The sequence below is a fragment of the Nipponia nippon genome, unplaced genomic scaffold (genome assembly GCF_047370975.1).
Source record: "Nipponia nippon isolate SJK-2023a ecotype South Korea unplaced genomic scaffold, ASM4737097v1 scaffold_4, whole genome shotgun sequence".
In the NCBI taxonomy this organism is placed as follows: Eukaryota; Metazoa; Chordata; class Aves; order Pelecaniformes; family Threskiornithidae; genus Nipponia; species Nipponia nippon.
Window position 1 is genome coordinate 54,687,740 of NW_028262358.1, and position 26,239 is coordinate 54,713,978.

The window sequence follows — 26,239 nt, forward strand, 5'->3', positions numbered from 1 at the left end:
CTCAGGAATCTCTAGCACAGCACCAATGCAGACCCACTTTGAAATTTTCGGCAGCTCTGTTCTCCGCTCCTTTGGTTGTACTGAGCAGCCTCTTCCAGCCCTGGGGAAGCGCCTCTGGGCTCGCAATGTCCTTCTTGCTGGAACCACTGCAGTTGGGAGAGGGATTCAGCCGGAGCAAAAGCTGGACCTAGACTGGTCATGGAAGGAAACAGATTTGGACAAAGATCCTGGAGCTGAGACTAGATCCAGGAGAGGAGGAAAAAAAAAAAAAAGAGTGGGCCAAGGTCAAGGCAGGCAGAGGATGAGGACTGCTGTGTGAACACTGCTCTGAAAATGATTGATCCTGGGTCTGCTAGCACCAGAGCACTCCTATGTGATGTCAAGCAGATTACTTGAACTCCAGGTAGCCACTGAGTACTCTTTTTATGCTTCGTTTTTGGTTTGAGAGCCTGGGGTCTGATTTGTAGAAGTAGTTAGCATTCACAGCTGCGTCTGAAGTCAAAGGGAGCTATGCTTCAAACATACAAAGTGCTGCATAATGCTAACTATTTCACCAAGGCAAACCCCAGTCATCTCAAGGCCGGCAACCAAAATTAATAGACACATTTAACCTTAATCTCTCTGTGTCTCATTTCCCAATCAGTAAAATGGTGATATGAGCTACATCTCATGAAAGTAATTCATAAGCATTCATCATATGCTCAACGTACTGTAACAATGAATGCTGTAGAAAAGCCTGTTATGATGTTAATAATTCCGCATTACAAGCAGGATGCAAATAGCTTTAAACAAAGCCTGAGGACGTATGTCGAACAAAGAGATTAAAAATAAACGGAAAAGCTGCACATTCAGTGAACAGTATCTGTCCCATGCACTGTACAGGGCAGTGGTCCCCTGAGCAAAACAATACCATCATGCAGTTAAAGGCTAAATTGTAAGTCATACCCTCTGCAAGTCAAAACAAGTTTGTCTGAAAAACCTCACCTTTGGATTATCCTAGTGTCGACACTTGGCTTTTCAACCGTAATATTCCTTTCATGTGGGGTTTGTGTTTTGGATTCTTTGGGGGTTTTTGTGTGAATGGGAATGTAATAAGTTAAGGATGTATATATGTTTTAATTGCTTTACGCTGTTCATGCAAAATCATACTGTTTTCGTTAAAGTAGATGAGTTACAGGGGAATTAAAAATAGGAAAACAGTTGTACTGTATCAAGCTATAGCCACAAAGTAAATAGTATTTATTTTCCTGCTCGTTGCCCTAGTTTGATTTAGGCATTCTAATTGACAGCATAACATAGGTGCAATAGTTCATATATGTGAAAGTAACTGATTTTACAGCTAATTTATACATTTAAGTATATGTTCCAGCAACAAAGATTTCTATTCTTCTTCCTCCCAAGAGAATTTTTTACCTGTCAATGCTTAGAAGTATGGCAAGAACTCCCTCAACAGTACAGTCTTCCCACTTAAATGTTACTCCACTGATTGGCCTGGTTTTCCATCTTTTTTTTTTTTTTTAATAAAAATTCTCTTCCCAGACATCAAAGACATTCTTTGCAACCAGAAAAATAAAGATTTATTGATTCACCTTACAGGTGTTGTCTGTCTTCTCATCAAAGCATCCATTTTCTTCAAACCTTCAGTGTAAGTGCTTACCTGTTTCTCATCCGCGACAGCAACTAGCACTATTGAGCAACCCTGCAGTGTGGTCACTCAAACAAGCCATGGATATGGAAGTATTCAAAAGAATATACAAAACAATGTTAACCGTCCATGGAGGCAGTGCGAGACGAAACACCCATGGCAGAAGCGCGCGTTAAGTAAGCCCCCAATACTTCCTAAGTGTTTCGGAGCAACATTCATGAGAATTAAGAAGTGGTAGTTTAACCGTGCAATTACAGTTGTGGCTTTATCTGGTGAAAGGTGTTGGATATTTCTGTGTAAAGTGAGCGGCAGTCCTAAAGATTTACCATTTGCTGTCTCTTTTTTTTTTGGTGCTTAAACACGAGCCCAAAGTGGACTTATTTTTTGTATCGTACTACTTTTCTCTTTTTCAGAAATGAGGTGTGATTCCTAACTTTGTCTTTGCTACAGGTTTTGTGTAAGATTGTGAAGGATCTGTGCGGTGATGCCGTAGAACTGTGTAACTAAAACCAGGAGATTCCTCCTGAAACTATCTAAGAAGGTCTGCTCTTTCAGCCAGTGAGTGGATATGTTTTGTCAAGGAATGCAATGGGACTGGTTATCTGTTATCAGATTCTGGCTTTGTGCTCCTGTCCACACTAGCAAGATTAATTTCCATATTCCAGCAGATGCCCTTTGCTGCTGGGTGCCAGCAACAAAACGAAGCCAGCAGTGTAGGTAAGATTCAGGCATTTACCCAAGCCTTTCAGTGCAAGTGGACATCTGAATGCAGTCTCCTGAGCAAAATTTCCAGCTGCAAGTGTGCAAAGATTATGAGTCAGGCCCTCTAAATCAGGATGCAATTTTTAAGCCTAAAAAGGAAAAGGGTGATTGCTTTTTAATTTCTGCCCTGGTGAGTTGCACTGGGGTCATGATTTCCTACTTTTCTCCCAAACCACAGTCGACCGAACTTGCTGCAGCTTAGAAATGAAAAGTCTCCTGTGGTCCCACGAGCAGGACCTTGGGGAAGCTCCCCCTTCCAGCCAGGTCCATAAAACGAAATGGTGAACTGGCAATGCCACCCCAAGGCCTCTCCTCCCACCACTGCTGCGCTGGCAACACAGCCACACGAGGGAATGAAATGTATTTGTAATTCCAACAATGCCCAAGGGCAAGAATAGCTCCAAATAAGCCATCGGGACATATTGGGGACATATGTTGTATAAAGAGGATGAAGCAATTAAACAGCTCAGCCCTGAGTGAACGCCATTCACCCTATGCATGGTAGGAAGCGGTTCTCTAGGAAAAACAGCATGATCGAGCAATTAGAGGCTGTATCATAAGCCATATGTACAGGGGGGTCAAATTAAGGTTGCATGAGCAATCTTAATTTTCTAATTTCCGTACTGGTCTAAAGCCTTGTCCCCGGTAGACAACAGCCCTGCTTTAATCACCCCAGCAAAGCTGCAACGAGAAGATTGATCCCTCTCTTCCCTCACGAATGATGTGACGTTACTACAGAGGCGCGGGATCTTAACGCTGTATTGGACTCGTCTGAATCACCGTAATATTGAACCTTCCTGCTGCTACCATCGCTGCAAGGGAAGATATGACAGCCCTAACGTAGCGCCTGTGGGCCACTGGGGCCCTGGCGCCCGCCGGGTGGGACGAGACCCCTCGGCCGGGCTCGGAGCGGGGGCCCGGGGCCCGCCCCGGCGGGAGCGGGGCGGCCGGGGGCCATGGCAGGGTTTGGGGCGAGTCAGGCCCAACGGCTGCTCCCCGCCGGGCCGGCTGCCAGGGCAGAGCCCCGCGGCGGGGGACAGCGAGAAGCCCTGTCACAGCCCCTGCCCCGCGGGCCCCGGCCCCGCTCCCCGCGCAGCCCCACGGCCCCAGGGCAGCCGGCGGCGGCAGGGGCGGGCGGGGCAGGTGGGTTAGGCCGGCCGGGGCGGGCCGGGCCCCCGCCGCAGCCAGGCCGCTGGGGCGGCGGCGCCCGGCGGCGCCCGCAGGGGTCGCTCGCGCGGAGGCAACGGGCGCGTCGCGGGGACCGGGGCCGGGGCGGGCCGGGGCGGGCGGGGGGCGGCGGCGGGGCCGGGCGGCGCGCACAAGTCGGCCGCGAGTTGCAGGCGGCCGGCGGCGGAGCGCTGGCTGTAACTTGACACCGGAGCGAGAGGCCGAGCGGAGAGAGGGAGCGAGAGAGCGGCGGAGGAGGAGAGGAGCCCGGGGGAGCGGGATGGTGACCACCTCCTTCCCCTCCCCTTAGCGGCGCTCCGCAGCAGCAGCCGCCGCAGCGCCGGGGACTCTCGCCTGCCGCGGGGCCGGGGGCAGCCGGCGATGGGGACGGGACGGGTCCCCTGAGCTCCCGGGAACTTTCCCCGCCGCGGGCAGCCGGAGCCGAGCAGGCGGATGGAGGATGCGCTTTCCCCGGCGGGCTGCGTGACCCGGCGGCGGCGAAGGGGAGGATGAAGAAGAAGCTGCAGCACGGCGGCGGCGGGGAGTGCCCCGCGCCCCGGCCCCCCGCGGCGGCGGCGGCGGCGGCAGCGGGAGGGGGCCCGGGCCCGGGCCCGGGCCCGGGCCAGGGCGGGGGCTGGAAGAGACGGCGGCCCCTCTCGCTGCTGCCCTTCCTCTCGCTGCGCGACTACGGCTTCTGCATGGCCGCGCTGCTGCTCTTCTGCCTGGGCTCCCTCTTCTACCAGCTCAACGGGGGGCCCCCGCACTTTCTGCTGGACCTGCGGCACTATCTGGGTAAGGGCGGCTGGCGGCGGCGGCGGCGACTTGTTGCGGCTCCTCCTCGCCCCCCGTGGCGGCTGGGCTGGGGCCTCCCTCCGGCGCCGGGGGCGGCCGCGGGTCTCCCCGGCTTCCCGGGCGGCGGGAGCGGGGCCGGGGTCGGCGGGAGGCCGGGGCTGCCCGGGAGGGGCGGGCGGGCGGGACGCGGGGCGGAGAGGTCTGACACCGGGGTGGGAAGGGCCGACGGCGCCCTGGGAGCGGGGCGCGGGTGCGCGCCCTCTCAGAAGTTAATTTTGGCGAAAGGTAGGGTCCCCTTGAGAGCCCTCCTCGGGCCCGAGCCGGACCTCTGGCCGGGGGCGGCTCTTGCCTGCCCGGTGACCGTCGCAGAGCGGGGTCTGGCGGCCGCCTCTTGCCCTCAGTCGGGGCTGAGGCGGCGGCGGGGAGGGCAGCGCGCCGGGGGCTCGGGCGTATCGGTCCTGTCAGCGCCGCCGCGCCGGTGCCGGCGGGGGGGAACGGGCTGACAGGGGGCTCCTGGCAGAAGATGCTGCTGTAAAAACAAACACGCCAGCCCCCAAACAGGCGAACCAAACGCGCCTACTTGGTGACCCGAGCATCCGCCCGTGTGCAGCGGGTTCGCTTCGGGCGAGAAAGGTGCGCTCGCCGGATCGGAGCACGCCGCTCCGAGGCTTGAGCTGGCCCCGGCGCTGTGCCGCAGCCTGCCCGGCCGCAGCCTGCCCGGGCGCCCCGGCCGAGCCGGTGCGAGCCCCGCGCCGTGGCCTGTCGTCACCGTCCTCACGTTGACCACAATTCTGCACGTGGTTTTTCTTTGTGCCCAGTTTCCACACCGCTAAACGTCGCTTCCCTGCTTAACAGAGAAGCTGTGAAAAACAGAGCGTATCCTGAGGTCATGTAAGTACCTGGGGCTGGCAGGACTAGTTCAAATAGGGAGCAAAAAACTAAGGGTTTCTCCGTGTGGGAGGATTACGACAGAATAATTTGCGGTGTGAGTTTTTACCACGTTAGCTACTCTGTGTTAGTTGTCTGTGAAGGTAAGCCTTTGGTGGTACATGCTTCAGGAGGGCAATCCATGCGAGATGGTTTTAGGTTGCAAACAAAAATACTTGTATTTCAGAAAAATAAGCTGAAAATCTCTATCTGCTTGAATGTATTTTACGAGTATCTTGGGAATACGACTCGGTGTGCGCATCTGTTGCTTTTCTTTAAGGGAAAACTATCCCATGGCTTCAGTTAACTGATGAGAGAGTACAGAGAGGACACAGCCAGGATCCTGTGGGAGGTGAACGGCAGCAGGACCACAGGCAACAGACACAAGTTGCAACAAGGGAAATTCCAGTGAGATATTGGAAAAAAAAAATCTCAATGCGAGGGTGGTCAAACATTGGAACAGGCTGCCTGGGGTGGCTGGGATGTCCTTGCAGATATTCAGAACTCGGCTGGACAGGGTCCTGAGCAACCCAAGTCAATTCGTCCCTGTTTTGTTGAGGGGATAGGACCAGGTGAACAGAAGTTGCTTCTAGTTCATGTTATTCTGTGATTCTACTGTAACTGGAGAAAAAAATCAGTGAAAATTCAAGTGAAAACAGAAGAAGAAATGCTTTGAATATTACTTCCCAAACACAACAGAGTATTATCTTTTTGGCTTGGGTTTTAATGACTTTTTTTTTTTTTTTCTTCTTTTAATGCTATAATTAGGAAGAAATTCCTCCATTGAAAAGAAAATAGACAAATTTTCCACCAAGGCAGAAGCAGGTTTTGCTTACAATTGATTGACTTTTTAATGGGATCAAGCACAGATGTCTCTTTCAGAAGAAAGCTGATGTCAATTTTTTTTCATTTTAATCTTCATCAAGGATGAACATTGCTTGGCTTGTGTGGGAATAGGCTGTGAGAAACACAGGGCTGTGCAGCTTCTCACTTTGTGTCCTTTTGACTGCTTTGGATGGATCCGGGAAATAAAACTAGGATCTACTACCCTAACCACTCTAGCCAGTAGTTGTGTCTCTGCTGGAAAATCTTCTGAGGCCTACAGATGAAAGGCTTGGAAACTGCTGCGTCTTGGTGGATGGGTCACGATAATTTTTGTGAGGCGCTCAGCAAGTGCAGAAAAGCCTTTATTGTGTGTGCCTGAACGTGATGAGCCTCTGGGGAAGGAGTGCACTCCTCTTTGAAAATGGTTTGGGGTTTTTTTCTTTTGAAGTTTTGGATTCTCTCAGGAGTCGGGAGACAAGTCTATCTGTTAATGAACTTCAGCACTTGTTATATCAATTAGTATAGGAATTTCCTCTCTGTGCCTGGGTCACCTGGGATGTTGAGGAGACAAGGACTTGCCTAACACCCTGCAGCAGGCCAGTGCCTGAGAGGGAAGCAGAGTCCTTGTGGCTGGAGTCCTAGTACCCACTAAGCAAGCAGTGCTGCTGCCTCTGCCGAGAAGCGGAACATACTTTGTCTGGATGCTAAGGTGCCTGTGTGCGTGCTACTTTCTAAAGTTATTTTACACTTCCTTGGTGTACAGTTTCACATGGGTTGTCAAAGTTGGTCCGTGTGGATGACATTGCTAAGGATTTTTTTTTTTTGTACTGAGTGTACATTTTGCAAGAATGGTGCGTACTACTTGAGGTATCCAACTGGGAAGGTTTGCAAATTACGAACAGTTTTTTTGTAACCAGTAGTCCTGTTGTCTTCCAGGGAACTAACAGAACTGTTTGGAGGAATAGGTATTGGACATCCAGTCCTGCTAACTACCAAAGCCCTACATATGTACATGTGTGTTTTATACAACAGTTGGACTAGTCAAGTCTCATGATATTAAAAAAATTAACCTTTTTTTTTTTTCCCCCTGAAGCCACAGATCCAGTGTACAAGCAACTCTTTCCTTCCAGTCCTTCCGACCCACAATTTATGGTGTTAACATTTAAATCCCCAAACAGAAAGGAGCAGTTAGTTTGCAGACCATGTTTGCAATGTGTGAATTTTGCAACCGCCCTTATTGCATTTAAATCTACAAGAACCGAGAAGGCCTAGACCAAAGGGAAAACTGATTTCTCTGTTTAACCACTTAGTGGCCTCCACAATGTGGGGAGGGGTCATCTTGTGTCACTTTGGGTTTTTATTTGCATTGCAAGTTTCAGTGTGCTGCTCGTGGCTAGTGATGTTATTCTGGAGGGAATGCTTGGGTGTTTTTTACCTCAGAACTTGAAAGGATGTTCCTAAGTAACAACACAAAACTTCAATTGCGATCAGGATAGAAATCACACCTGCATCAGGCAAGTGTGTGCGTAAAAGAAAATCTAGGCAGTGTGAAAACACTGGGGTTGAGAAGCTTTCATTTTGTTCTTAGGCCTGTATCATACACTGTGGAGGAGGAGAGGAATAAGTTTATATTTTCAAAGGAATTCAGTGTGAAGATTTGGTAGTTCTATGAACTTTCCTTTGGTGGTGGTGGGAATGAGTGTATTTTCAGAATATTCAGACTATTAGTAAATTTTTTTTCTCCTGGACCAGCTTCTCTGGTGTCCTGTCCGTATGCACCTCCCTTTTTGTTTGATTGCCATACTGATTGGGGAGAATCTGTTGGAAAAATATTTTGGCAGTTTGTAGGGGGAGAAGGTAGCTATATTCAGTATTTTCACTTCGCATCACCTTCTCTTCTCTTGTAAAACTCTAGCAGAATCATATGGAGCACATGAAAGTAAATTAGTAGATACAAGGCGGTGCTTCATGATTTATTCCGTTCTGACTTCAGGCTCGTAATACTTCAGAGGACAGAAAGGTCTGTGGAAAGCTAATGGTTTCTGCTGTCTGTTCTGGCTGCGGTTCACAGGAACATGCCACAATTTCACACTGTAGTCATCCCATCAGGGTAGATCTAGAGCCCTGGTTTTCAGCATGTAATCAGTGGGGGTGTGGGCGTTAGTGGGTTATTTCTGAAGAATCTGTGGAAGATACTTAAAAGCATGGCTGTCGCCAGTAGGCTTAAATTTGCTGTAGGGGGGTGCATACCAGACCTGAGCCATCCATGAACTCCAAAAAACCAGAAAGTTTAAAAACTGCCAGGCTTTCCAGTAATAAACTGGAGTATTGGGGCTTCCACAGCATCTATGAGGTCTTGCTTGTTGATTTGGCCAAGGTAATCCTGGCTCACTAATCAAAACCCAACTCCAGCAGTGGGAGGAAGTGAGAAGAGTCTTCCCTTAGATGAGTAAGACAGAAATTGTAAATCTTGGACAGCCCTGTGGCTTTTGGGGAATGCATTGGGGACTCAATTCCCCTGCAACTGCGGTGATTTTGCATTGCTTTATTCTTCCCCGCTTTGGCTTGTGATATATACATGCTTCAAAATACAGAAATGAGTATTTCCAAGGGCTGGTAGCAACCCTCTAATGGCCAATTAAAAAAAAAAAATCTTTCGATCTTCAGTATTTGCAGTGAAAACTTGTTATTGTTCAATGTCAATTAAAGCATTTCCCCTGTTGAACTCCGCAGGAGCCTGCCAACAAGTACACTGGTTTGATTGCATGTGGAAGTTGCCTGTGCTGTGGCTTGCTATGCAAGACAAAAGACTTAAGTGGCCAGTTGTGTTCTTCAGACAATCTCTAAATTACTCCCTACTCTCACTCTTCATGCCGCTGGAAACTCTCAGGTATTTTGGCCAGATGTGCTCCGTAGGCTTAAAGCTGTCACAACAACAGTTATGTTTATTTTGGACACGTGGGGGAATATAACCATCGTTTTGTCAAATAGAAGAAGCAGAAAGAAATCTGAGTATTCGGGGAGATTGTAAGAAAAATCTTAAAAAATACTTTAAACACAAAGTGAAAATTTTTTTTTTTTAATGGCGGTAGTATGAATTGGCTTTATTTTGGTAGGGTGTTTTGAGAGGGTGGTGGGGGGGGTTGGGTTGTTTTTTTTTTTTTTATTCCGAAGTGTCTGGTTTTTTCCTGTTAAGACAGAGACAAAAAAGAAACTGACTATCCAAAGCAAACAATAAAAGTGACTGAGAGTATTTCGTATACAAATGTTATTGCTAAGCGGTAGAAGGCGGGGGGGACACAACAGTTGGAGGGGTTTTGCGGGGGGTTGGTTTGGGTTTTTTATTCTGGTAATACTGCATTTATATCTAAAATGATGGAAAGCACATAGTTCTTCAGGGCAAGCTTTTCTAAACAATAAAAGCACCTAGCATGCTTCGTTATAGGTGAACAGCATGGTGCTTTTTTATGGCCAAAAAGGGTTATCTCATCCAGTTTTGTTTTGCACATGGATCATGAATCCTTTATGGTTTTGAAGGCCCTTCAGGTGTGTGACTAGGAGAAACACACTCAAGGAAAGACTGTGAGGTCTATGGATGAGGTTTACTGTATGCTGACACAGTACCTGTTTCTGAAATGAATATGCTTTTAACAAGGCCCTGGTTACGTTCTTATTGGCAGGTTTTTTTCTTATTGTTTTCAAGAACGTGTAGTGTTCTGAAAAGAGTCCTTCCATACTTTAAATAATTTTGATTTTTTTTTTCCTCTTGCTCTTCAGTGGATTGTTTAATTCCATTGCACTTAGAATTTATTACATTTTAAAATTCATTAACGTTGTAAGGAACTGAAAGGGCAGTTTAGAAGCTGCTTCCTAAAACCTTGAAAAGAGATGGTCTGAACCAAAATGACAAGTCTGTAGCTCTATCTTTCTTAATTAACTTTTCTGTCCTCTTTGGACTTCCTCATTTTGCTATTGTGAATGTGATATGTAGTGTCTTTTAGATAAAATATGTTTGGCCTTCCATTTATGTTGCTAAGCTCTCAAGCTATAAGTGAGCTTTTTTGGAAGACAAAAGATGTGCCTCATCTCCAAGAAGCTTTTGTTAAAAGGCTGCATGACTTGCTCATCACTCACAGCTTGTCCGATTGTAAGATTAACAAAGCCCTACCTAACGCATGATGCTGTCAAGGAATACTCGACGGAGAAGCAGAATGCACTCTGTTTTATGACTGACTCGAGCCTTCTGCTTTCAGAAAGATGAAGTGGTCACTGGACTACGTTATCCTGGCTGGCCATAAAACACTGTGTACAGTGAAGTCATAGCAAAAAATGTTTAAGACTGTGTGAATGTGTTGTGATGATATTCTAAATATATTTGGAAAATTGGACAGCATTTATTCAGAGATGTATTTTCTGCTTTCAAACTCAGACTTCAGTCTGGGAATCAGGTATTGCATATATGCAGCTGTGTACATTTTTCTGTTTCATTTTGTCAACTTTGTTTGGTGACAAGGGATTTAAAGGATTAATTCATTTCCTGGTGACAGAGAATCTTACTTCAGCTTTTTCAAAAATGTATTTCGTTTTGGTTTACTTTCAGATTATATGACAATGGAGTATATACACCTGTGAGAGGGCAAGTCTGCTGGTTAAATGGGATGCTCCGCTTGGGCTTGGGGAGATGAGGGAGGTTTCAGTTCGCTCCCCTGAGAGACTTCATGTGACATTGAACAAGTTGTGCGTTAATTCTACCTGCATTTAATCTCTTTTTGTCCAAAGGACATTTTGAAGATAGATGTGTAACAGAATATAATATTCTCAGATATTACAGTGATAGTAGCCATAGAAATACTTGAAGGAAAAAGATACTTGTGATAAATCCTGTTGTTGTGGAGGGATTTTGGCCATGTCAAAGAGATAAGGCAGTAGAGAGTGTTAGAAGGGAACTCCTTTGTAGGCTGAGGCAAAGTCAGTGGTTCAGCTACTTTTCTTTCAAGGGTATCGCCGCTGTACATTAACACTGTCTCTGTGCAGTTTTACTTCAGGAGTTATTGCTATAATTGGTTTCCAGAGTCTCATCAAAGGGCATCAGTTTTTATATGTGTCCTCATATAGAAGACTTCATGCCCAGGAGGATGTACCCAGGTCACTTATTTCCAGTCGTGTCGCATAGACTTAATTTGCAAAGATGAAAGTAAAAATACAGTCTCTTGAAGCTTCATTCACCTGAAGCGAATGGCAAACATTTTGTGCTCTATGGGAAAATACTTGGCCAAAATGAATCGTGGCTGTCATGGGAGCAAAAAAGTGGTTGCTGCAGTAGTTCTCATATTTTCATATGTAATTAGGGAGGAGGAAGATTGCTTTTGCTTAGGGTTTGACAAAGAACAATAAGCATTAAAGGCTGCCAGAAAGGGAGACTCTCTAGCAAAAGTAACTCATACAAAAGCTTCAAGACTTCGTGCTCAGTGGGGAAAAGAAAGGCTGTCTAATTTTTTTTTTCTCCTTGAAGGATCTGAAATAAACATCTGTGCTAACTCTACTGCACTGATTCCTGATAAAACTGTTTTGAAATGAATAGCACATATCAAAATCAGCAGTGACAGTAAGTGGAAGTTTTTCATTCATTATTTAAGTATAGGTCTATATTGTCAAAATTTGTAGAACGTATGATGAATGTCTAATGGAGGGATTTGATTTTTATGTGATTTTTGGTGGGAACACTCTGTAAAATGGTTGAACAGGTCAAATAAGATCCTAGGACTGTTCTGACACAAAAGCTCAAAACAGTAAATACAATGGGATGAAAAGAACAACAAAGCATTTATTATTCATATCTCATATTTTCCCAGTATCCTCTTCTACCCCCTGTTTCCAGCTGGTAATCAATTCTTTCTCCCCCATCCGCCTCTTCTGATCCCATCATTTAAATTTGTATATTAATAACAAGAGAGAGTTTCTAATTTCTTTTGTGTCTAGCAAGAAACTGGAATTACTGAAATTGCTTGAGTGTGTTCTGTATGCTAATCACCCAATTTTTTTGGACATAAATCTGGGGCACTTAAGAGAGCCCTTCTTCCTGGGTTGCTGTCTTAGCCTTGTGTGAAGGTACTTGCACGTTGTTAGCTTCTGGCTCCTGTAATCCATTCAAGAAGAGCACTGCTGGTTATTTTGGTCTCATAGCTGTCCCTCTGTGCAAAGACAAGTTTGCAGGTGAGATGTAAGAGTTTGTTTTCATCTTGGACTGGAGAAAAAAATCTGTTTATAGTTTTTTTGGAAGTTGTGACTTTGCACCTGCTGCTGACCCCCTGCGCGCGCTGTTTTAAATTGCAGTGCTGTGAAAGGAAGCCCTGTGTGCTTCCGCTGTTACAAGTACAGCCAAGGGGGTGAATAGCCACTCTGTGTGCTCATGCGAGTGTGTATGAACACGCTTACCAAAATAAACTGCCGCGTTGTTATGCAGGGCAGATAATTTTTAAGGATGCGTTTACAGCCCTTCCTAATGGGATTGTCTTTCCTGAAGAACTGGGTGGATGGGAGAGGTCCCCCTGCCCCCCTTCTGTGCTGTTGTGCTTTTGGAGCAGTAAGTTTTGGAGCGAGGGCTTGCAAGGGTCCAGGGGCTGCTCATTCTTACCATGGGGGCAAGAAAGGGATGAGAATCCTTTTGAAATTGGTGAGAATTAGGTTCCTCTTTGGATCTCTCTGTGAGATTGCTATCACTCTCAGCTCTTTGTCTGGATTTCCTGTCTTATCAGTGAGGGGAGAGAGCCACTTCCAGGTTATTACAGTTTATGATAGACATATGATGCAAGTAGGATCAGCCCTTTTCAGAGATGTCAGTCATCTGTAGCCTGCTGCCATTAACTTGGAAGGGAACACCAGGCTTGAGTACGCTGCCAGTGCCTTAGCCGCTGCTGCCTTTCCCTGGGCAGCGGAGGTGCTTGCCTGTAATCTGACCGGTGCAGCAGTGGCTCAAAAGCATAAGCTAAAAGCTTGTGGGTTTTTTTTATTGTTATTTTTTTTAACTTTCAAGTGAAAGCTGTGGAAAATGATGACACATGACTTTTCACCAAGCAAAGTTTCCCCATCGTTACTGGTGAGCAGGCAAGTAGATTTTTCAAACATAACTTATGTTTATATAATGAGGCATTTGTTTTTCTTTGTTTTAGAATCTGGGTTAGAGGATGTTTGGAGACTGGAGGGGTGGATGGGAAGTGGAGAGCAATTATTTGACTGAAATTTATTTTACTCTCTTGCTCTTTAGAGCTGCACTGAGGGAAGCAGACCCTCTTGTGTGGCAACTAGATGTTTGGCTTTGTAAGCATGGAAGCACAATGATTAGGTTTGTATTATGGTTTCTGAGTACTAAGGCTTTAGAAACAGACATTTGGATGCTTGCCAAAGCTTGCTTCATATCACTCTTAATGATTCTGGATAGAAGTCATCAGGAGGCTGGGATGGAGATCATGGAGCACATGGCAGTTGGAGTAAAGAAGCAGTGCATCTCTGCCATATGTAAATAGTATGTTTTAGCACCCCTGAGAATGTTTATTTTAAAAACCTCTACCGGTCAAGTGAATGGTTGGCTCAGTTTAATGTATCTGCCCCAGAGAGAGGATGCCAACATAACATTGTACTTGTACAAGGTCACCAAACTGCTAGCAAGTGACAGATCTGTGAGATGAGCTACCAGTGGCTGGATTAAAAGCTGCTAGTCTGAGGGGATTTGACTTCTTATTTCCACTTCTTTTTTTTTCTCTTTCTTTTTTTTTTCAGTTTGGAAAGTCATTTGGGGAGGAGGAGGTGCTCCTTACAACTGTCCTTGCAGTTTAACAATAGGTGTTTCTAAAATACGTACAACAAATTTGTAATAAATAAGTGAATGTTTCCTAGCTTTTGCCTAATTGCTACTAGGGACTATTGTGAAGTCTGTGTTGTTGCTTGGCTTTTGATCAGAATGGCAGGTTACTTTGGAGGAAACTATGATTGTCTCAAGGATTTTTACACAATGTTTCAGCCCAGAATTCAAGGCTTGTTCTTGAAATCTAAATTCCAGTTATGTGTCTTTTTACCTTGTAAGAGCCTTTAAACTTGACAATTCTTGTGCAGATTAGAACTTGCATTGTTTTTCTGAATAGATTTTTTTTTTTTAAATTGTCTATTTAGAATATGAAGTTGTACACTTTTGCTCAATGGCAGTGTCTTGTGTTGAAACAGGCACAAGACCTGAAGGGGTTGGGACAGATGGGGAGATGTGAGAAGAAACCGAGCCTTATGTTGTTGTTTCAGAAGGTGTTTGAGAATTGTCTCACAATATACCAGTTTCAGCTTCAATTTCAGGTCACACAGTAATTTTGTGAATGCCTACAGTAATTGATTAGTGTTATTATGACTTCGTTTATCCCATGGCAATTAGCAGGAAATAGCATTAAGAATGGTCCATTTTTTCCCTTTTTTTTTTTTTGTGTGTGTGTGTGTGTCAGAAAGGAGTTAAATACAGTACTGATGTAGTCTTTTTCTTCGGTCTCATTTTCTCTCATCTGTTTTCTTACTGCCTTCCAAGACCTGAGCACATCCTTTTGCTTCCGCTCCCCTTGTATTTACAGGTGGTTGCCCAGTCCTCTTGTTAATCTGTTCCTATAAAACACCAGAGCATGTTTAGCAGCTGGTGGTTTCCAAATCATGTCTTGCTGGTGGTCCTACTTCCTTCAGCCACGTTCTCTTTCCTCAGTGGCTTGCATTATAAAGCAAATACTCTTGCCTCTTTTGTCTGACCTACATCTAGAGAAGGGCCATCTGAATCTCATGTTCCACGAGTAGCCCATGCCTTTGCATTCTTCTTAAAAGGTAAGGAAAAATCCTAATGAGGTACTTTGAAATACACAGAAAGATCTTGGAGCTGGGATGTTGGTAGGCCTCTTCTGTACAAGCTTGATGAGATTACAGGTAGAAATTGCATTCAGATTGGGCAGTACAGTGCCAAGAAGAGATTTTTAAGTGGGAGAGAACTAGTGGGGCGAAGAGGGGACACACAGGTGTCTTGATGATCAGAAAAAGTTACACGAGATTTAGACTGTCTATAAGGCCCTGACTCCTTCTTTCAGAGGTTCCCTCTGAAGTCAGCAGGGAGAGGCAGAGGTCTCTCCAAAGAGCAACTCAGGCTACCTGTGTCTTTATGACAGCTGAGCCCCTGGCTTGTGCACTGAGAAATGCAAAGTTTGGTGGGAAGAATCTGGGTTGTCATGGTATTTATTCTTAGAAACGTTGGTTGACAACCAGTGGAAGGCTTCCAAAGAGGAGCAGGAGGAGGGAGAGAATCCTGGAAATTAGGTTAGCAAGATTTTTAGATGGATAGGTCACTTCATGTCAGTGGGTCATTGAAACCTGAGTGCTTAGGATGCCTAAAAATAAAGACTACATAAAGCACCAGAAAAATAGCACTACAAGGGATCTCTGTCCCTGCTTGCTGGGAGGATTTGATGCCATGTTTGTTTCTCCCTAAGTCTTGCAGTTCCATGAAAAGGGTGTGTGACAACAGCTTTGATATAATCTGAAATGTTGCAGCAGATATTGTAAGGCAAAGGCTGTAAAATTGCTGACTTCTCAGTTCCTTTCATATCTGCAGCTGATTGTTCTTTCCTAGCAGAACTGCCCATACAAATGTACAGATTTCTTTTGTGTTGCCTGTTGGGAGATATCACAATAAGTAAATTAGGATGAATAACAAAATAGCAGGGCCTAAACCCTACGACCTGTGGTTGTTTGAGTTTTTGGAGGCGGGTTTTTGTGTGTATTTTTTGGTTTGGTCCCTGTCCCGCCCCCCTCCTCCCCCCGCCCCCCCCCAGTTGTGTCATTTTGGTCATCCCTGCATCTGTGCAACAGGCAAATAGAGGCAGCTGTATATGTAAGTGAATAGTAGCAAATGTATTGGCTGCCATTAGGAACAGGCATGGAGGCGGGAGAGGCTGAGAGTTAGCTGCAATCTGAAGAGGTGTTGCCACTTACTGGCTGGGGAAATGTTGAAACCAGGGGCAGTTTGGGAGGAAAGAGAAATTCGATGCTTTATGAAAATCAAGGAGTAGCTGCTGTAGGTGCACATCCCCTGATTGTTGAGTATTTACCAACCAATTAATTTTTTGAGAGAACTAAATGGTTTTCAGCCACCCTCACAGAATCACAGAATGGTTGAGCTTGGAAGGGACCTCTGGAGGTCATCTGGTCCAACCCTGCCCCGTGCTCAAGCAGGGCCACCTAGGGCTGGTGGCCCAGGACTATGTCCATGTGGCTTTTCAATATCTCCAAGGATGGAGACTCCACAACCTCCATGGGCAATCTGTGCCAGCGCTTGGTCACCCTCAGAGTGAAAAAGTGTTTCCTGATGTTCAGTGGGAACCTCCTGTGTTTCAGTTTGTGCCCATTGCCTCTGGCCCTGTCACTGGGCATCGCTGAAAAGAGCCTGGCTCTGCCACCTTCTCCCTTCAGGTCTTTATATACATCGATAAGATCCCTCTGAGCCTTCTCATCTCTAGGCTGAACAGTCCCAGCTCTCTCAACCTTTCCTCATATGTAAGATGCTCCAGTCCCTTCATCATTGTTGTGGCCCTTTGCTGGACTCTCTTCAGTATGTCGCATGTCTCTTGTACCGAGGAGCCCAGAACTGGACATAGGGTACTACAGGTGTGGCCTCACCTTCTGGACAAGGGAACGTGATTTGAGAATGTGCGAGGGAAGTCCTTTGCAAAGTAGAGGCTTCTTAGGACGTCTTTTTCAGCACATAGGGAGAGAGGAATCTGAGTAAATACCACATATTTGCATATTGTCTTTCTGTTGCAGATTGTTTCTTAAATCACTTTTCAGCTGATGGAATTTCATGTTAAGAACTGGGTAATATTGCCACTGTTTTGCTCATGAAGTAGCCATTCTCAGAAGTGTGATTAAATGAAAGCTGAAGTAGTAACTGCTTCTTTCTGTAACTGCGAGCTCTCTACATTGCCTCACTAATAAAGAGCAAAACCAATCCCTTAATTTCATCTATTCAAAAACATTTTTCTGGCAAGTTAGTCAAATTCAGCATGAGTTGTTTAATCTTCTGATAAATGACCTTACTCTATTAAGCCTGTTGCATTTTCCCCTCTCTAGTTTTGAATTTGATACTTGTCTTGTCTAATCAATGAGGCAAATTTTGGCAAAGCTCTGGGATTCTTTAGAGCTCAGCAGTTATCTGTTTTTTGCACTATGCTACATGGAAACAGCTGACAGCTTCATTTTTTTTCCCCTGAAACCTTTTGGTTATGAATGTTAGAAGCTGAAAGATTTTTAAATATCATGTAGTGTCTTTCACCTTCTGACCCCAGCTCAAATACAGCTGAGGTTGACAGTAACTGGATCTTATTACTGTGCTGAAGTGTTCAGTGACTTGTGTGCAGTAAGTTCATTGTGTAAGTTGTTGTGATGCCATTGCTGGCACTGCCGCTTTCCTCACTCTGCTGGCTCAAGGATACGGCGTGTCAGGCCAGCACGGAAGCGTATAGCGGCAGTGGAGGATCCAATGGATTTTATCTGGTGGGGATCCCAATGGGCTGGTGCACTTTCCTCCCCGTTTCTGCGTGCTGTGGTGCTGGGCTTGGTGCTGGCGTATGCGCTGTCCATGCTTAGTGCAAGAGGCAGAAGAGATTCAGGAAGATGTTACTGAGGGTTATAAAGCTTGGGGGGGGGCATGGACCCAACTGTCCCCAAGGTAAGAGCTGTGCCTGTATAGCAGATTTATTTGTACTGCCCAGCTTCATAGTTAAGAGCTGTTTGTTTGGAGCTGTTCTATCAATGATAAATTTATTCCCTTTTTTTTCTTTTTAAAAAGGCAAGCTTGGAATTTTCTGCTAGGTGTCATAGACCAAGAAATCTTTCCATCTTCTGCAAAAGAAGCTGCTAAATATCCTCCTCACTTCCTCTTCTCTCTCTGTCGCTACTGACCAGAGAGTACAACTTTCTGTTTTTTAGCCTCATATAGCAGTTTCTGTCTAGAAGGTCAAAGAGGAAGGTAAATATTAGCACTTTTCTTATTTAAAGGGCACAGGGAGGCCACGTGCCTTTCTTGGTGTCATTTGGCTGATCAACAGCAGTATCAAGAATAAGGCCATGATTCCCTGCATTCGTAGAAGGGCAAGGGTTTGCCTGGAAACATGCAGTGTGTCCAATAAAACGCTGATGCCCAGCAATAAGGAAACCCTGCTGCTTGCCCTTATCTCAGCACCTACCTGCCTCTCCTGGCTGGGGTGATTTGAGTTTGTACAACCTGTAGGGCTCATACCTGCACAACGTTCCTGAAAAGTGGTGAAGTTGTTTTTCCGATGGGGCTTCTGAAGCACAAGATGGTTCAGGGAAGTGTGACACCAGGTCTACCAAACCATGGAACAGCTTTTACCCAGCAGAGCCTCCATCCAGCATAGGTGTGGAAACTTGCATTTTCCTGTTCGCAAGCAGCAACTTTTTAGAGTCTTTCCTCACCGTGTTCCCATCGGCAGGGAAGCTGGCTACTGCAGAGCCGTATGTCAGGCTTGGGGCTCTCAAAATGACAGGGAAGCGTGTGGGAGGGAGTGATAGCTGGGAGAACAAAAGTGGGGTGAGAGAAGGACAGGTTGCTGGGTAAAACTTTCCTGATTTAAGCTAGAACAGCATACCTTTTAATGTGTTCTGCTTAAAATGAGCCTGCAAGAGACAAGAATAGTACTGGGGGAGCAGATAAGTGATAAACGGCATGTTAAGGAGCCTATTCCCACTGAAAAGTGTTTCTTGCTGCTTTCTGCAGCTGTCTTCAACACCTCTGTCGAATTTGCTCACCAAAGTCTCTACTGTGGGTGGAAAAAGTTGTATTTGTGGCATGGATAGATGTTAAAACAGCTGCTTTATGTAGCCAACACAGCTTAAAAGCTGTACAGTCAGCTTCAGAAATGTTTCCTTAACATATTTATTCTGAACACAGAAATATTTTTAATACAAAGGAGCTCATAACGTGAAGGAGTTGATGAGAGGTTCACACAAATTTTATCCATCTCTTAGGCCCTCTGGCTATTTTTGGATAAAATTTTACACCCACAGATTTCCTTAATTCTGAGGTAACAGTTGCATTGTATGAGGAAGAATGACCAGAGAACTTGTTTTCTCATTCTGACAGAATCATTACTGTGTCATGAGCACAAAATAATTACGAAACTTCAAGGCAGCTCAGTTGAATGGCCTATGCGCTAGCTCCTTGCCCTTGCAGCATGATTATGTTTTCGATCACAGAGTATGAAAATGTTCTGTTTTCAGGTAGAGTACTCTGGATCCTCATTCAGATTGACATTTCATTTCTGTAAGAAATAAATGTGGTGGTCTCAGACTACTCCTTTCTGAATATGGTCAACATCAGAGAAAATAAGAAACCCACAGTGATTCAATATGTAGTTAAGTCCGAGTTAAAAATGACAGGTTTAGCTATTCAGTCGTAATATAGCCCTGGTTAAAAATATTTCCTTACTCATACTCTATAAATAACATCATAAGTATGGTTTACACTCTTTCTCCAAACAGCCGTGCTTCACTTCTGTTCTAGGCTGTTTGCACTCCTGATCTCTGACTGCACTGGGTCCTGCTCACTGGCCAGGCATCTCTGATTTTCAATAAATCTGTTCTTCGCTTTAGTGACATGCTGGTACAGAGAATGGTTTGTGGACTGCAGAACTGAGGACTTCGAGTTCCTGATGCCACATGGCTAGGTAGATTTCGTAGTACAAACCTGTATATTGCATTTGGTCGTATTGCACAGAAGCTTGTAATACTGTGCCAGTGACACCTATAGTTTGGCAAATGCTCCTCCTCAACTGGGAAGGAAGGTTGGAGGGAAGAACAAGGAAGAGGAAAATTGTAAGCATTCTTTCTCTTTCCTTCCTTCACTGTGTTTTTGGACGCTTATAACAAAGTGATGTTAGCACTGATGTGAGACAATGTGTTCTGACTCTTGCAGCTGTACTTCTTTGTGAGCCACAAAGAACAGTTTATAGAAAGTATAAACTTGTGAAACATTCTTTTGTGTGCTTTTGAATGCATTGCAATTGCTTTGACCAAAAAAACTGCTTTACCAGCCTAAAAATTCTGGGAAGAAAAGGAGTGTAGAATTGGGAAAGTTTGTATTAGGCAACTACAAAGTCAGAGTTTGCATTAATGGTTCTTATGTGAGTCTTACCAGTTTCAGTCTGTGTGTGACACAAAAGTTAGGTTCCTGCTGAGAATTACAGTTCAGTAGGGCCTGATGTTTATTTTCTTTAACTAGAAATAACACAGTGTGTGTGACCGAAGTAGGTTTATTATATTGGCATATATTGAAATTTCTTAGAATTTACATTTCATTATTTAATATTATTTTATTTATGCAACTCTATCTTCAGTTTGTTTTATTTGGAGTTCAGTCTGTAGGGCCATATTTTCTTTTTTAGGAGGAAGGTCTGCTAGATTTTTTTCTTTCATAGTAATTTTTTTTCCTGTGTGGTTTTGAGTGTAAAGGTGGTACAAAACTTAGATACTGGGATACAGGACTTTTTCTGTAATAGAAATAAGACATAGTCTGCTTCTGGAAAAAAACAAGATCAATAATACATGTGTGTGAATATATGTATGAAAATAGAAATCATATTCTAGGTTACACACAGTTTAATCAGCATGGAAAGGATGCCGCTGTTCATGCACAACATAAAGCTGAAGCATGTGTAACACATTGTTTAAACCCATGCTTTCTTCTTTGCCTTGCTACTTGTCAGTATTTGTGTCCTCCCTCTGAGGTAAAAATGAATAAGGAATGGATATAAAGAATTAAAACACTTACCATTGGACCTCCTTTATCCATGAGGTTCAGGTGAGAAAAGCTTGATGATGTATCTCCTATGGTAATAGATAGCTGGTATTAAGCACCGGTTGAAGTAGTTAGTAAGTTTTGTGTATAAGAAGGGTTAAATAAGTAGATTGATCCCAAATGCTCTCTGTATTTATCTGTTTCATAAAAATTCTTCTCAAGATGAAAATGGTCACGTTGCCTGTGAATGTAGATACCAATGTGCCTATTAAGAAATTGATCTGAGGTGCTGTTGAAAGTAACTTTGGTTTGTCTGGGTGCTTTCCTCTTGGAATTCAGGAGCTTAGAGAGCTATGAGTGTGCCTTGCGCCTGTAAAAAGTTGCTTTATACTTCAAACTTCTTAAATATTTTCATAAGTTACGGCACGTGAACTCACCGATGACTTTCTGATAAGATCTGTATTGAATCCTTCGTAGGAGGAGTACAGAGAAACTGTTGAGCATGCAGGGATGGGGTTAGGAGAGCCAAAGCCCACCTGCAGTTGAATCTAGCGAAGGATGTGAAGGGGAGCAAGAAGGGCTCCTACAGGCATATCAGCGGCAAAAGGAAGAGCAGGGAAAATGAGGGCTCAATGGGGAGAGAAGAGGCTGAGGTGCTTAAACGCCATCTTCACCTCAGCCTTTACTGGTGAGATTTGCCTTCAGAAATCCTGGGCAAGGAAGACTTGCCCTCAGATGCAGAAGATCAGGTTAGGGAACATTAAAACAAACTGGACATACATGAGTCCATGGGGCCTGATGGGATGTACCCATGAGTGGTGAGGGAGGTGGCCGGTGTCACTGCAAGGCCACTCTTGGTTATCTTTTGAAAGGTGATTGGAAGAGGTTCCTGAGAGCTGGAAGAAGCAAAAGTCAATTCTATCTTTGAGAAAGGCAAGAACAGCCAGCCAGTCTCTCCTTGATCACTGTGACGGAGCAAATAATCCTGCAAACCACTTCCAAACCTATGAAGGACAAGAAGGTGATTTGGAATAGTCAGCACCAGTATATGAAGGGAAAATCATGCCTGACCAACCTGATGGCTTTCTGCAGTGAGATGGCTGTATCAGTGGATGAGGGGAGAGCAGTGGATATTGTTTGTCTCAACGTTGGCAAGGCTTTTGACTCTTGCCTCCCCTGGCATCCTGATAGACAAATTGATGAAGTGTGGACAGTGAGGCTGACTGGCTGAACTGGCAGCTCATCAGGCTGTGATCAGCAGCATGAAGTCCAGACAGAGGCAGTCACTAGTGGTGTATTCTGGGATCACCACTGGGGCCAGCACTGTTCAACATCTTCATTAATGACCTGGATGATGGGAAAGAGTGCACCTTCAGCAAGTGCAAGAAAGGTTTGGGCTTAGTGGAGCGAGTCCAGTGGAGGGCCACTAAGATGATCGTGGGACTGGAGCATGTGCCATGTGAGGATGGGCTGAGGGAGCTGGGACTGTCCAGCCTGGAGAAAAAGATCTTACCAATGTGTACAAACACCTCGTGGAGGGAGTAAAGAAGATGCAGCCAGACTCTTCCCAGTAATAGCCAGCGACAGGACAAGAGGCAGTGGGCACAGACTGAAATGCAGGAAACTCCATTTCAACATAAGAAAACACTTTTTTTATGTGAGAGTGAACACTGGCACAGGTTGCCCCAAGATACTCGACGCCCATGCCTGAGCACCCTGCTCCAGCTGGCCCTGCTCTGAGCAGGGGGTCAGGGCGGGCGAGAGGCTCTGCTGAGGTGCCTTCCTGCCCCGCCATGCTGTGGGGCTGTGCTCCTGGAATCTCATGCTGTGTGCTGGCCCTTCAGAAACTTGCTTAGGAATAAGAGTGAAAAGTCAGCTCTAGTGTGAAGTGCAGGGAAAATGCTTCCTCTCTGGTGCTAGGAAATGAAAGGACATAGAAAAAGCATTCATCGTACTACTCTGTATTTCTCGCTGTAGATGAGATTTTGTAAAATTAAGACTTTGAACACTGTGAGAAGAAAGTCCAGTCCATGTAGCCAGTTTTCACTATTTGTGGTACTGTACTTTATGTGGAGCTATTTCGACTCTAATGTATGCATGCATTAAGGAAGGTGGACATAATAGACGTGTTGCTGATTAGTGGCAGGTCTAGGAACAGAGCTTGGGTCCTAGTATCAGTCTCAGCCTAAAGGAGACTGATATGTCAAAATTGCATGTCACATTCATGAATTGCTTCGAAGACCTGAATTTTTTTTCAGGACTCTGGAAAATTATTTTTTAGGAATTGGTTAATTGAACATGGAAGAACGTAATTTTTGTGTTGCAAAGGGAAGAACAGACTACTTGACTGCTAAGTACTTAACTTTAGACACTTCAAATCTTACTCATTCATTTAAGCTGGAAGGTGGAATATGCTGCTGCAAACTTTTCTTGATCATGGTGTTTCTTGCATAGGTTTCTTTTAGTAGCTGTGTGAAATCTACCTGTTGTCTTGCATCATATCGTTCTTAAAGAAGGATATACTGAGGGATTAAAGAGAAAAATAAGTAACGACTTCGGTAATAAACTTCGGTTTATGTTTTACACACAGTTAAATATCCAGTTGGACTTGAGCCGAGGAATCAAAATAAAATAATTTAGACCTACAATTTACTTTTAGAAGTAGTGTTTGATTAGCTTCTGTATGTATTCTAAAAAATCATGTTTTTCCAAAAAAGAGTCTTAGATAATGTATGTGTCTGAGTTTGAGGGAGAGAGAGAATGGATTGGAAATCCAACAGAGGATGATCATGTTAGGAAGGGAATGCTCCTTAGCGATTCCAGTTATCTTTTATGACTTTAGCGCGATTGCCTTTTTTCCCCTTTTCTTATTTTGTGTGTTTTTCTTCTTCGGTCAGTAGGAGAGCAATTTCTTAGAACAGGGAAGTAGTACAGTAAATCCATTGTGCCTCTAGGACATATTAACTTCAAAAGATATGATGCTTCAGTCTCCTAGCTAATGTCAGAGAGAACCTAGCCTGCTTGTTTTTGTTTCTCTGACTCCAGCATGATTCTATCTTGCAAAGGCATGGTCTAATTTCTTTCAAGTGAAAAATATTGAAGCAGATTTGTTTCAATGAAATTGATACCTCTGGCAAGTTGGATCTAATTCAGATGGCTGTGCCAAGGATGGGAGTCTTGAAGTTTAAAGAGACAAAAGAAAACAAAGCATTTTTTCAATTATAGTTTCATTTAAAAAAAAATTATAGCAAGCTTAGCTTGAAATTACATGTGGATTGAGAGTGGAATTGCTATTGTGTTAATTTATTTACTGAGATGAGCAGTAATATTCTGAGATTTTCCTTTACACACATGACATTCATATTTGGCACTGGTAAGCATTCCTATCTGAAGGAATTTTTCTTGGTTTTTCGCAGCACTTTTTCTGTTTCCTGGAGTGAAGGAAGAGCAACTTGAACACTTTTGCATCCCTTTGCATACAGTCCTCCTGTAACTGAATGTGTTAACTAGATCTATTTAAGTGGCTAAGAGATTCTGAGGAATTTTTAAAGGAAACCTTTAAAGCATCAAGACTGAAAGGATCGGTGCTGTTCCATCAGGGCAGGCTTTGGTATCTTTGCAGAGGTTCAACGAATGCGGTGATGTTGCAAGTTGACAAAGAATTCATTTGAATAATTCAAATGATAGAATTTAGGTATAGAACTGCATTTAATTGATTTTTCTTCTTTTTTTGCCCACTTTCTTTTCCTCAAATATCTTAATGATCATAGAATCATAGAATTGTTTAGGTTGGAAAAGACCCTTAAGATCATCGAGTCCAACCGTTAACCTAGCACTGCCAAGTCCACCACCAAACCATGTCCCTAAGCACCACATCTACCCTTCTTTTAAATACCTCCAGGGATGGGGACTCAACCACTTCCCTGGGCAGCCTGTTCCAGTGCCTGACTACCCTTTCAGTGAAGAAATTTTTCCTAATATCCAACCTAAACCTTCCCTTGCACAACTTGAGGCAGCTTCCTCTTGTCCTATTACTTGTTGCTTGGGAGAAGAGACCGATCCCCAGCTCGCTACAAGTTGTAGAGAGCGATAAGGTCCCCCCAAGCCTCCTTTCCTCCAGGCTAAACAACCCCAGTTCCCTCAGCTGCTCCTCATAAGACTTGTTCTCTAGACCCTTCACTAGCTTTGTTGCCTGTCTTTGGACACGCTCCAGCACCTTAATGTCCTCCTTGTAGTGAGGGGCCCAAAACTGAACACAGTACTTGAGGTGTGGCCTCACCAGTGCTGAGTACAGGGGGATGATTACTTCCCTGGTCCTGCTGGCCACACTATTCCTGATACAAGCCAGGATGCTATTGGCCTTCTTGTCCACCTGGGCACACTGCCAGCTCATATTCAGCTGGGTATGCACCAACACTCCCAGGTCCTTCTCCACTGGGCAGCTCTCCAGCCACTCCTCCCCCAGCCTGTAGCGTTGCATGGGGTTGTTGTGACCGAAGTGCAGGACCCGGCACTTGGCCTTGTTGAATCTCATACAGTTGGCCTCGGCCCATCGATCCAGCCTGTCCAGGTCTCTCTTTAAGGCCTTCCTAACCTCCAGCAGATCGACACTTCCACCCAACTTGGTGTCATCTGCGAACTTACTGAGGGTGCACTTGGTCCCTTTGTCCAGATCATTGATAAAAGATATTAAACAGAACTGGCCCCTGTACTGAGCCCTGGGGAACACCACTGGCCGCCAGCTGAATTTAACTCCATTCACCACAACTCTCTGGGCCTGGCCATCCAGCCAGTTTTTTACCCAGTGAAGAGTATGCCTGTCCAAGCCATGAGCAGCCACTTTCTCCAGGAGAACGCTGTGGGAAACCGTGTCAAAGGCTTTAATAAAGTCCAAGTAGACAACATCCGCATCCTTTCCCTCATCCACTTAGTGGGTCACCTCGTCACAGGAGATCAGGTTTAGGCAAGCAGGACCTGCTTTTCATAAACCCATGCTGACTGGGCCTGATCCCCTGTTTGTTCCATACATGCTGTGTGATGGCACTTAGGATGATCATAGAAGTCTTTCTTGTGATGTTGTCCATTTAAACAGATACCAAGTACTTTCCTCTTTTTTTAAAAATGCTTTGCTTTCTCTCTGTATTCTCTGTAGCTCTCCCCACTGGGTTGCCTACTGCTTGCCTAAAACTCTGAACACCTGAGTTAGAGTAGCAGGAAAAGGACAAACCAGCTGGAGTCTGCTACTGAATCACCATTCGGTGAGAGGTGAAGAACACTTCTGAAAAAAAAACCCCAAC

The 26,239-nt window shown here is 44.8% G+C and overlaps 1 protein-coding gene across 2 annotated transcripts in view; it reads left to right on the forward strand.

The window, feature by feature from the left end:
• The first annotated feature begins 3,710 nt into the window (after positions 1–3,710).
• UST (uronyl 2-sulfotransferase) overlaps positions 3,711–26,239 on the forward strand; it is a 167,845-nt gene continuing 145,316 nt past the window's right edge. For both annotated transcript variants that reach the window (XM_087777011.1, XM_087777012.1), the window contains exon 1: positions 3,711–4,366. In XM_087777011.1, the coding sequence (XP_087633137.1) occupies positions 4,084–4,366 (283 nt within the window). In that variant the 5' untranslated portion in view covers positions 3,711–4,083. The remainder of the gene's footprint in view (positions 4,367–26,239) is intronic.